Below are 12655 nucleotides of genomic sequence, written 5' to 3'. Positions count from 1 at the left end.
TACAGATCTCAGAAAAGCGCCGTGCAGAGAAAAGGTATGTCAGGGTGAAATACCAGTCAGTTTGGATGCCATAAAAGCTAAGAGTAAAGATGCATGCTATACAGTAGTGGTGGACTATCTTACATATTTCTGCCAGCTTGACCGTTTATTTTGTATGGTTATTCCGACAATGATATGTTGTTGTTGTTGTTGTTATCTAATGCCGGGCTTTGGCAACGAAGCCATTAGCGTTCTTGCTCTCCAATATTTCTCTGTGGTGGATCCATCAGGTAGAACTTCACAGGTTATGAGATGATCTTCAGTCATTTCTTCTTCTTTGTTGCATAGAGGGCAATTTGGATTTGTGTAAATCCCTATTTTATTCAAGTGTTTGGCCAAATAATCGTGTTCTGTAAGCAGTCTGAATTTTGCTACTGCAGATTTACGTGGGATTTCTGGAATAATTTCTGTTTTTTTTTTATTAAAGTGCTCCATTTTTTATCTTTGGCTTTGGTATATAGTGCTTGGTTTTGCTTGATTTTATATTTATTTTTAATTATTCTTTTGATGGATGTAAAAGGTAGGCCGACAATGATATTGTTCAGCACAACAGCAAAATCGACACCGTTACTTACCATTAACAATTCAGCTTTCAGTGTAGCTTGATTTCGTGACACGTGCATTACTCAAGGTTCGTTGAGATCATTGCCATGATAAAGTTGTATTTGTTGTTTTATTTAATGTAAAAATGGATGACTGTAACGAGGTGTGTCAGTGTGAGAAAACTTAAATTAAAACATTTCCGGCATTCGAACTTCGAGGAAAAGCAAATGATATGTTCTCAGGACTGACCAGTAATTAAATTAACAGCGATTGGATTTCACATAAACGAATAAATATACTGGTAGTCCACAGAATTAAATTTTGAAAGTTAAACAATGTAACTTTATTCTGCATAATAATAATAATAATAATAATAATAATAATAATAATAATAATAATAATAATAATAATAATAATAATAATACTTACTTACAAATGGCTTTTAAGGAACCCGAAGGTTCATTGCCGCCCTCACATAAGCCCGCCAGCGGATAATAATAATAGTAATAATAATAATAATAATAATAATAATAATAATAATAATAAAAACAAAGAATGTCTAGCCACGCCCAATTGCATAGTGCATGCCTTGGTGTTGATTTCACGCTTCGCCAATGGTTTGAATCCCGGTGTGTCCAAGTAAAATTGTGGTGGATAAAGGCGATGTTTGGTGGGGATATTCGCGGGTATCCGGGTTTCTCTAGCGACATTTTAACATTGCTTCAGTGACAATTGAAGAATGTGATCTCAAAATTCGCGGAGTCCATTTGGTCATTTTTATGATTTATTAAATACACACGTGTTATTATGTTTAAGATCTCTATCATTATATTTTAAGCTTGTTTTCTTCCAAAACAACGCCAATCCTTGTCTAAAAGTCAGTGTTGTTGTGCATGTCACTTGAAAACTCACTCAGTCCGTAGATCAGTGGATAAAAAAACTAGCCCAGTCCTTTCATAAAAATGGACTTAACGCATTTTGCGTTCACTCTCTTCTATAATCAGAATCGTGGTGCGCTGTAGATTACCCCATGGCGCATTAAGGGCAATGTTATGGTGGCAAACATTATACAATTACCATCCATCTTGAAGAGGACGTTTGAGTGAATGCTGCAAGTGAAATAAAATTGATGAGAAGAAATCTTCGGCGGGCGGATAAAAGAGTTTAAGTCATTCTTTTTGCAATATAAGATTTTAATTTTATATTCCTTCACTAGCCGTACCTTCACAATTGTTTGTATGCATCTGAAGTCTGACTAGTGTAATATGTAGCTAGTCGGCGATGTATGCAATGGAGAGAGAAAGAAACTGGCCACCCTACCCCATTATCTCCTAGCCTAGTTGCCTCATAAGTGATGCCTTGTTGGTATTACTTGTGAGGTTCAGACCTGTCCTCGGACAGTTAACTAAACAACAACATTTACATTTTAGCTCGTATTATTCTGAAGTTTATGTAGTACCCATTTCACCAAGATTTAGCATTCAACTTTTCGTAACGCTTTGTTGATTTTGATCGGTTTAGATGGCCATGAAATCGTGACCATGAATAAAACAAGCTGCAATACCATGGGTAATAATCGTCGTTGCATCTCCAAAATAAACCGTATGCTTTGAACTCTAATTATACGTAAAATGACTATTAGCGCTTGAGCATTCATATTGAATGGAGTGATAATAGTACGTCCATACCAGTGGAGTAACGGCTAGCGCGTCTGGCTGCGAAACCAAGTGTACCGAGTTCGATTCCCGGTCGGGGCAAGTTATCTGGTTAAGGTTTATTCCGGGGTTTTTCCTCAACCCAATAAGAACAAATGCTGGGTAACTTTCGGTGCTGGACCCCGGACTCATTTCACCGGCATTATCATCATCTCATTCAGACGCTAAATAACCTTAGATGTTGATAAAGCGTCGTAAAATAACCTACTAAAATAAAAAAAAGTACATGCAGCCAATATTCATATAGTGCTGCGCCCATGGGCCAGAGAAAAATTTAACATTACGCTACTATGTCTGAAAATTTGTATGAATGTGAGTGTGATTGTGAGTGTGCCGGGTTAATATTAATTAACCAGTCATCAAAAATATAAAAAATACATCAGGACTGTCGCTGGGCAGTAACCTGAACACACGTTTCAGCGTCACATTGTTGACAAGTAACTCCATCTGTTAGCTCAACCATGAAGCATCTAATAGATGCTGTAGAGTTACCAACAACGGGGAAAAAAAAACATTTGCAAATAGGCCTATTACAAGCGAAAACACATTGAAATAAGGATAAATAACCTTGAGAACGGAGTAGGAAGGTTGTCCTGCTGGTTGCAGTGTGTCCGAAATTCAGGATAGCTCGATTTTTTCTCTTTCCTCAAAATTTTGCCACCCTGGGCCCACCATGTAGCCCACGCTTAAATACTGGCCTGTCCGACACTGTTTTGTTGTCATATACGTCATTCGTGATGTTTTGTTGCAGGAAAGAGGTAACATGGCGACATTGTCGCTACGAATCAACGTTGTTGAGAAGAATGTGACGAAGACTCTGCAGTTCGATCCCACGACGACTGTCTACGACGCGTGCAGAGTTATTCGCAAGAAGATCTCCGAAGCGGATCAGGGCCAGCGTAAGTTTCCGGAACAGTTTCTACTGCAATGTACTGTTGAATACACACTAAGCTATTACTTTACAGTATTAACCTTTTCACTAACTAAGGTACTGTGACAAAAATGTCAAATATAACGATTGTCAAAGAGTTCTTTTCCTCCATTTCATTAATGCCAGCGATTATGACAGTCGTCAAATCGATTGTCAAATTTTAAAATGGATTTTCGCGCCGACAATTGATTGACTAGTATTGTTAAACTAGTAAAAATGTATTACTACATCCAGTGACAATGTATTACTTTCCAGTGACAATGCAATAAGCGAGATATTTCGATTTATTTAATTCAAGCCCCCTTATAACCCCCCTTTTAAATAAAGTATTTTGAATGCCATATAGCCTAAAATCTAAGTTATAACGAACCTAATTTATATTCCAATTTTCATATAAGTTGGTTCAGCCATTATCGCGTGAAAAGGTAACAAACATCCAGACGGACAGACAAAAATTTCAAAAATGCGATTTTCGGTTTCAGGGTGGTTAATTATATATGTTAGGTGCAATTATTTTTGGAAAAGCGAAAATTACCAGAAAAATTTCGGCTACAGATTTATTATTAGTATAGATTTAAATCAACATAATTTAAAATTTCTGATGCAACGATTGATGCCATAGGACCTCATGTGTTAAAATCAACCTTAGCTATAATTAGTAATCACTTAGAAACTTTTATTGTAAATGATTTCCTATGTTTTTTATCATTTATCTTAATGTTTTTTTTTCTTTCAAATTGTCACATTATTTTTAATCATTGTTCATTGTGAATTGATTAGTAGGCCGATCTATTGAACCCTTATTTAGGTCAGCTTTTGTTGATACAAAATTATTACCTTGTATTTTACAGGTAGATACATTCTAGGAAATAAAATTAATGTGTATTACCGTTGTAACAGATTCAGTTTGTAATAATGAATTAACACCTCTTAAATACCCATTCCTGTATGATCGAAGTTTTCCTGTCCATAATATTCCTCGACTTTCATGCTCTACCGCTTGCTGTTTGCAGGGGACTTGCTCCCAGTGTTATATTTAAGTAGGTGGACATTGACTTTCTCCTACATCGACGGAGCAGTGTCTAGGTTCTCTAGCACTTTAATATGAGTGCTTTAAACCCAGTCTTTGTGTTGCAGCCCAGGACTATGGTCTGTTCCTGGCCGACGAGGACCTAACGAAGGGTGTTTGGCTCGAGCCGATCCAAAAACTCGATTACTACATCCTCAAGAATGGGGTGAGTGCCATGTGCCACGTAATGTCTCCGTGCCACAAAGGCAGCCGTGGATTTTCAGGAGAGGCAAGGGAGGCCGTGCCTCCCCTAACATTTTACCATAACACAATATGGCAGTAATAATTCCAGCTGAATTAAGTTCACAGACAAGTTATAGCAAATGACGAACATTTTTCATTTTATATTAATTTTACTATTCACTATGACTAAGATGTAAGTTACGTAAAGTCGACCACATTCAGTTGGTGATGCCTGCTCGCTATACTGTAGATAGTACAAATAATTCGTGCTGAAAAATTAAATTGTCTCGGCTGGTTTCGGCTGTATTGGGAAGCTCTCTCTCTTTCTCTCTTCGTGGTTTTAGAAAATTGAGTCATGTGTTGTTAGTTTTCTCTCCCTGCGTAAAAGTTTTCATTTACATTGTTAGATTTTCTCTTGTTTGCGGGTGTTCTTGTTATTTTATTCTTTTGTGTTACGAGATGTATTTACTTGGAAGCGTGTTGATTTTACAAAAGAAAACCATTCGAATTTTATGTAAATCAAACTATCTGGAACATTGTCGGCCACTTTTCAGACAGTCACGGATTTTAACAATCATAAATTTGTATATATAAGATCTAGTACTTTACACTCAACAAAATATCGACAATTACTCATTAGTGGTCAATATACATGATCATGAAATTAGAAATAGTGAAGAAATTAATATTCCATATCGTAGATTACATAAGAGCAACACAAACTTTTTAATTATGGGGATGAAAATAGGTAAGCTCCCCAGTCAATATTATAAATTACCAATCAATAGCTTCAAAACAAGATTTTACAATTGGTTATTAAATAATCCTTTTTATTCTGTTGCTGAGTTTTTCAACACAAATTTGTATGAAATTGCATTTTAATAAATAAGTTTAATTGCAATTTAGTTAGTTTTCTTTAATCTAAAAGTTTCAAATTACTTCAGGTTTTCATTTAATTATTTAAATTTTAGGCTACTGTTTCTTTTATTAGTGTTTTTTAAAATGTATTTATATGTTTTTCAATGTATTCTGACGAAGCCTAAAACTGTATTTCTAATGGCCAAATAAATTAAATTGAATTGAATTGAATTATACAGTATTTTAAAAATATCGAGAGTTTAGAAACAAATGCAGATTTGTCTCTAGCTTCTTCTAGTAGCAGTTGTTCAGTATGTTGTGACCTAATTGATCGGTTTGCGAAGAAAGAGGAACGTCCAGTTAATTTGCTGTAAAATTAGTCTATGTAATAGTAATGAGCAAGCCCCGGATTCTTAGGTTCGAATCAATTTTGTTGCTATCTCGTTACTCTCGAAATATTGTTTTTCTTGTTCGTTTTATGTAGCAAAGAGTAACATTATTAAATTCAAAGAGCTAATTCGTAGGTTAGGACTTAGAGTGTCCTAAAGAGAGGCAATCTTTACCAAGTCGTTGTAATAATATTAACCGTATGTTCTTTATTTTTATTTTTTCCCCGTAAAATCATATAAATTCCTAAACATAAGATTTAAAATCCTAAAACATAAATTGGAAAACCTAATTTTAATCTATAAATTCTGCGCTTGGTACTGAGGTACGCCACGACCTTATATTTTTATATTCTCATCATTCACGTCTTGGCCTCCTCAACTTTCAAACCCACCGTCAGCTACTGCACACAGGGCCTGGCTTCTTGTTCCAGGACTTGCTGGAGTACCGCAAGAAGATGAGGCCACTGCGGGTGCGCATGTTGGACGGCACTGTGAAGACGCTGCTGGTCGACGACAGCCAGGCTGTTGCCAGCCTCATGGTGGTCATATGCACCAAAATCGGTGAGACTCGTGTGGCTTGTGTCAGTTCTGTTAACAGTCATGGTTACCAAGTATCTTTGCGGTTATGTTTCACCGTTAAATCAAGAGCATTCACGATGGGAACATAAACATAACCGCAAAGATACTTGGTAACCATGGAAACATAACAACGACGCCATTTCCTCATATTCTGCCGTATCACAGTCTACTATATACAGTCACGAAGCTTGAGTTTTGGGGGTGTTAGAAACAATAGACTGTGACGGTTCTATTTTGCATTGCCTGTAATGAGGCGATATTAGCGATCCTAGTGGTGAGCAACTACCTAATGTTTGCATATTTACTACGTATTGAGCTTCGCGACTGTATATACTAGACTGTGGTCGTATACTTCGGCGCTCCACGATTGTGTTCTGTTTGCAAATCACGTAAGCATAATCATGGAAGTTTGGAGTTTGCAAACTTTCATGTTAACGTCTTACGGTAATGTTTATGTCAATGCTTATGTGCTTAGGCTACAATGCTTATGGGCGCAGTCAAATTGAAGTTATAATTGTGATCGAGTTTAATAATTTAATTTAATTTAGGTATGACTATCATTACTATTATTATTATTATTATTATTATTATTATTATTATTATTATTATTACATAATTATTTTATTGGTGTTGTGAAGATGAAAATAATTGTCATTGTATTATATTAATTATGTATTATATTGTCTTGTATTGTAGTATTGTATTGCTTTAAATTGTATTGTATTAATTATGTTATATTCATAGCATTGTAGTAATTTTCTATCATGCTGGTTGAGTGGAAGAGAAGGCCGAATGGCCTTAACTCTGCCAGTTAAAATAAACCATTATTATTATTATTATTATTATTATTATTATTATTATTATTATTATTATTACTACTAGCCGTACCCATGAGCTCCGCTGCACCCGTTAGAAATAAATATAAAGTAATTACATAATTAAAATAGGACATTTGATCCAGGGAACATTCGTGTTTGATAGAAGGATAAATCGTTTATTAAGTTACTTAAATTGTATTAAGAAAATTGAAATGCGATCATTTTGATCCAAAGATCACTCATTTGGTCATAAATATTATTTTAGGAAATACAGGAAACGAATGCCTATCAAGTTTTCTTTGTGCATAAGAAGCTATTTTAATCTTACCTGTCCTCGATTCACTCAGGAGTTACTGTGATAACATTATAGCATTTTGTCCATCTAGAGAAACTACACTTTCCAATGGTGAAATAATAATTAATTATACAAATCGGTTAATTTAGCTTCCGATATTACTTCATACAAACACAGAAACATTCTCTGTAGGCAATCTTTCATAGCTTTCGATTGTTGTCCAAGGCCCCTTATAGACGAATTCATTTGTTTTTTATGTCATTATACGGCCTTAGATGGCAATTATTTTAATTTTAAAACTCATTTATCTCATTAAATATCAGGCCTATCAAAATTTTACAAAGAATAAAACTTATCGGAAATGATTTTTAAAGAAACTTTTATTATGTAACATTTTTCACAAAAATCAATATTAAGCGAGATATTTAGATTTATTTAATTCAGGTCCCCTTATAACCGCCCTTTTAAATAAAGTATTTTGAATGCCATATAGCCTAAAATCTAAGTTACAACGAACTTAATTTATACTCCAATTTTCATCGAAATCCGTTCAGCCATTATTGTGTGAAAAGGTAACAAACATACAGACTGACATATAAACAAAAATTAAAAAAAAAAAAAGCGATTTTCGGTGGTTAATTATATATGTTAGGACCAATTATTTTTGGAAAATCGAAAATTACCAGAAAAATTTCGGCTACAGATTTATTATTAGCAGGGAACGGATTTATATGGACTAAAAATATATGAAATATGTAAATATATATGTAGTTATTTTTACCAAAATATGGAATTAAATATGGATTTTTACCAAAATATGGAATTAAATATGGACTTAAAATTATAAAAAAATGACTATGTATGTTAAATATTGGTACATTTTAATCAAACTAAACAAAAAATATAATGGAGGTACCTTATCTTCCAATGTAGTTTCAACAAAACACAATTTTTATTGTCTGTTACCATAACAATAGGTTACAAACATTTCTTTCAAGTGCTGAAAAGTGAATCTTCTTCTATTGTCTCTGAGGATAGATTTATACTGACTAAAAGAGCGTTCGACGTCACAAGAAGTAACTGGTACATAATTCAATTTCACAATGTCTGCTGGGGATAAGTCCAAGTTAATCTTCACTGTTGATTCACCACTCATCACAGCAACAACCTTTTGTAGTTCTTCATATCCAGGGTTTTTTGAAAGTACAGTGTCCACCTTAGCTCTTACTGCATCTGCAACTTTACCTCTACCACGATTCAGTTGTTCCACAGTACTATTTATAATTTCAAAACTTTCAGATAGTGAAAGGTGCCTATTTTGGAGACTTTTGAGCGTTTTTATGATGCATGAAAATGTATGCTGAATGTGAGCTAAGTCATTCTTCACACTTATGTCACAGGTAACTGTTTTCGCAGTATCAATTGAGACTGCATCTTCAGAGTCCAATGCAAGGAGAACATTGTTAATAGAGTCTATATGTTCGGCATAATATTCAACTGCTTCTAGCCATGTACCCCATCTAGTTAAAATTGGCTTTGGTGGCAATGGAATTTCAGGGTACATTTCTTTCAACACGTTAACTCTACTGGGAGCTTTGAGAAATACTTTTTTCACTGATGAAATCAACAAATCTACTTTAGGGAAATTGTCTCTGACCACTTCTGCCACACGATGAAATGCATGCGCCACACAAGTAAAATGAGTCAATTTAGGATATACAACAGATAATGCTTGTCCAGCTTTGACCATATAAGGGGCAGCATCGCTAATAAAGAATAACACATTATCGTACATAATACCCTTTGGCCACAGGATACCCATAGCTTCGTTGAACAGTTTAACTATAGTTTTGTTATTGCGCTTTTCTAGAACATCACAATGTAAAAGAATTCGTTCAGAATATTGTTCACTTAACAAACCGATAACTACATTACCAACAAGTCTACCTTCTTTGTCGGGAGTCTCATCAATGGAAACCCAAATTGAACTATCTTTAATTTCATCTCTTATCTTCTGTATTGTCTCATCGTAGATGGATGGAGCATACGTCTTCCTAAGTGTTGACTCATCCGGGATTGTATGTTGAGTATATTTTTCAAGGAATTCCCTGAAGACCTTATTCTTTAGTTTGTAGAGAGGAATATCAGCAGAGATGAGAGAACGGCACAGGTCGATGTTAAACTCAGATCTTACATTCGATGTTGTTGGTTGTGTTAAAAACAATTGTCTCTGCTTGGAATTTAGTTGTTTGTTGGCCTGATGTTTACTAGTTGTAATGTGTTGTTGCACCAGGAACTTTTGTGTAGATGATACTGCACACTGACACAAATTACAAAATAATATTTTATTGTCAGTTGATAAACCATCTTCTTTAAATTCTGAAATGTAACTTGTTAGTTTTGATTTTAAATTGACTGAATGACGTACTTTTGGCATATTTACCGTCTTTATAGTATGATTTACAAAACTGAACCTATGTGTACTCTGACTGGCATTTAACTGTTGAGCTGCACAACTGAAGTCTGTTAAAAATTTTAAATTAAATTAATACAGTTTTGTAACTTACTTTCCCATTGTTGATAGGACTGCTAATTTTCAAATAACTCTGATGTTAAAGGGATTACTGAACATGTGTTTAAATCTCTATTGTTGAAATGTATTTTTAAAAGTTAATGAAATTTTGTTTTGTTTTATTGTTAAACCTAATATAATATGGACTGTTTTATATGAAATATGGAAAATATATGGAAATTAACGAAAATATGTACTAAACTCTAAAATATGGAAAAATATGGAAAATAAAAGTAGGATTTTTCAACCCTACACATTGTGAAACATAAAGATAATGCAAAATATAAATTATATTAGCTTTATAAGTAAATATGTATTTACATATAAATCCTTTCCCTGATTATTAGTATAGATTATGTGAATCATTGTGAATGATCCCATTTGGTAGCCTGGGCGCAAACTTCTGTGTTTATGTTACGGTTATGTTTAATTTTCATTGTGAATGGGCCTTAGTCCGCTGAACATTAATATGTGGGTGTTTGTGTTTACTTGGCAGGCATTACGAACCACGACGAGTACGGCCTGGTGCGCGAGAACCAGGAGGAGGAGCAGGAGAACAAGCCCTACTTCGGCACGCTCACCCTGAAACGCAAGAAGGAGGACAAGGAGCGCGACTCTAAGATGGACCAGTTGCGCAAGAAGATCAGGACCGACGACGAAGGTGAGCCAAGGCTTACATAATCGAAACATCCGTGGTACCGAAAATAATGTTGTTGTCACGCCGTCCATCAGTAGGCTACTTCCAGCTTTTATTCCTCCTTAACTTTCTTCAATTACGTCCACACCTGTGGAGTAACGGTCAGCGCGTCTGGCCGTGAAACTAGGTGACCCGGGTTCCAATCCTGGTCGGGGCAAGTTACCTGGTTGAGGTTTTTTCCGGGGTTTTCCCTCAACCCAATACGAGCAAATGCTGGGTAACTTTCGGTGTTGGACCCCGGACTCATTTCACCGGCATTATCACCTTCATTTCATTCAGACGCTAAATAGCCTAGATATTGATACAGCGTCGTAAAATAACCCAATAAAAAATCGATCAATAAAAAACCTCGCATTTTTTAATACTCTAAATTTTCCCTGTTAATACAAGGTGCTGAGGACAGTGCATTTTCAAAAATATACTATCGAAAGTCAAACGGTTTTCGTACTATTGAGCGACAAATTTAGCGTATTTTATAAAAACAAACCTCTTTCAGCGCTCAGAACTCTGGAACCATTTACTGCAGTATATTGAACGGGAGCTCATTTTGAAGCTGACATTTGGTAGGTTATGTTAAGAAGACAGATAATCTGATTTTACTTACTTTGAGGCTTTTTGCCAATTTGTAAAAATGTAAAAAATATTGAGAAAAAACCTTGCATTATTAAGAGGGATTCGGCATTGTTTGCTTAGTGGTACGCCAATAAGTTTCGAGGGTATTAAATAAATTATTTTCACACGCCTAGACTTGAACGGCGCAGTACCGCACGCACTGGCCGAGAGCTGAAGATAAGCGAGCGTTGGGCGTCATTTTACTCCTTTGTTTATGAAAACTTGTGATAAAGCTAGCCCAGCTATGCGCTACTAGACGATACATCACGTGTTTGTCTCCTGGCCTTACTTGCCTCGGCTAGTTCCCGCCTCTCAGTCAGCTGGTTACTTCACGCGCGTACTATTTATTTTCTTTATTTGTTATTTTCAATACTTTCTTATCAACGGTGCACCGGTAAAAGATATGTGTTTATTTGTACTTTCAATGCGGAATCTAACTATATATTTATTTTTTTTTTAATATTTTTTCGTGGGCAAAGGCGTCTTAATGAAGAAAAATGTAAATTTCTCCATTTCCATAAAAAGTAAGAAAAACTGTTTACATGTCAATATAAACTTTAATTTCTCGGCATCAAAATAAACCATGATTTTGATCATTGGGTGAAAGGGTTTCGGAGCTACAACAGTTTAAAGTTGCTAATTTTATGAAAATACGACAAATTTAAGTATTTTTAATTTAAACACTATGAAGTTCTGATGCCTCAAACTTTGCACAAAGCATTGTATCACAGTTGTCAGCGGACAGAAAAAGTTTCATTGTATTTAAATTTGCAAGGTCACTTTTCTCTATATTTCGGTCGATTTGAGATGGAATAGCCCGCATGCACATTTTATAAGGCAAAACGAATGACTGTGCAGTGAACTGGATCGACCCCACCAAGACGCTGCGCGAGCAGGGCGTCGACGAGAGCGAGACGGTGCTGCTCCTCCGCAAATACTTCTTCTCAGACCAGAACATCGACTCGCGGGACCCCGTGGAGCTGAACCTGCTGTACGTGCAGGCACGCGACGCCATCCTGGGTGGCACGCACCCCGTGACGCAGGAGAAGGCGTGCGAGTTCGCCGGCATCCAGTGCCACGTGCAGTTCGGCGACCACGACGACACCAAGCACCGCCCCGGCTTCCTGGACCTCAAGGAGTTCCTGCCGCAGTCCTACGTCAAGATGAAGAACATCGAGAAGAAGGTGTTCTTCGAGCATAAGAAACACGCGGGACTCTCCGAGATCGACGCCAAGGCCCTTTACACGAAGACTGCGCGCGCCCTCAAGACATACGGCGTGACGTTCTTCCTTGTCAAGGTTGGTTGCTTTCAGATTTGGTAGTATTATATGGGACTCACCTCACCGGCCTTGTGA

The 12655-nt window shown here is 36.0% G+C and overlaps 1 protein-coding gene across 3 annotated transcripts in view; it reads left to right on the top strand.

The window, feature by feature from the left end:
- The window catches only part of LOC138708747 (talin-1-like), an 86809-nt gene that overhangs the window by 1801 nt on the left and 72353 nt on the right, over window positions 1-12655 (top strand). For all 3 annotated transcript variants that reach the window (XM_069838883.1, XM_069838884.1, XM_069838885.1), the window contains exons 2-6: window positions 3049-3196; window positions 4366-4463; window positions 6159-6288; window positions 10488-10652; window positions 12159-12598. In XM_069838883.1, coding sequence (XP_069694984.1) covers window positions 3061-3196; window positions 4366-4463; window positions 6159-6288; window positions 10488-10652; window positions 12159-12598 — 969 coding nt within the window. In that variant the 5' untranslated portion in view covers window positions 3049-3060. The remainder of the gene's footprint in view (window positions 1-3048; window positions 3197-4365; window positions 4464-6158; window positions 6289-10487; window positions 10653-12158; window positions 12599-12655) is intronic.

This window comes from Periplaneta americana, chromosome 11 (assembly GCF_040183065.1).
Source record: "Periplaneta americana isolate PAMFEO1 chromosome 11, P.americana_PAMFEO1_priV1, whole genome shotgun sequence".
NCBI lineage: Eukaryota > Metazoa > Arthropoda > Insecta > Blattodea > Blattidae > Periplaneta > Periplaneta americana.
This window is presented reverse-complemented; position numbering and strand designations above follow the sequence as displayed.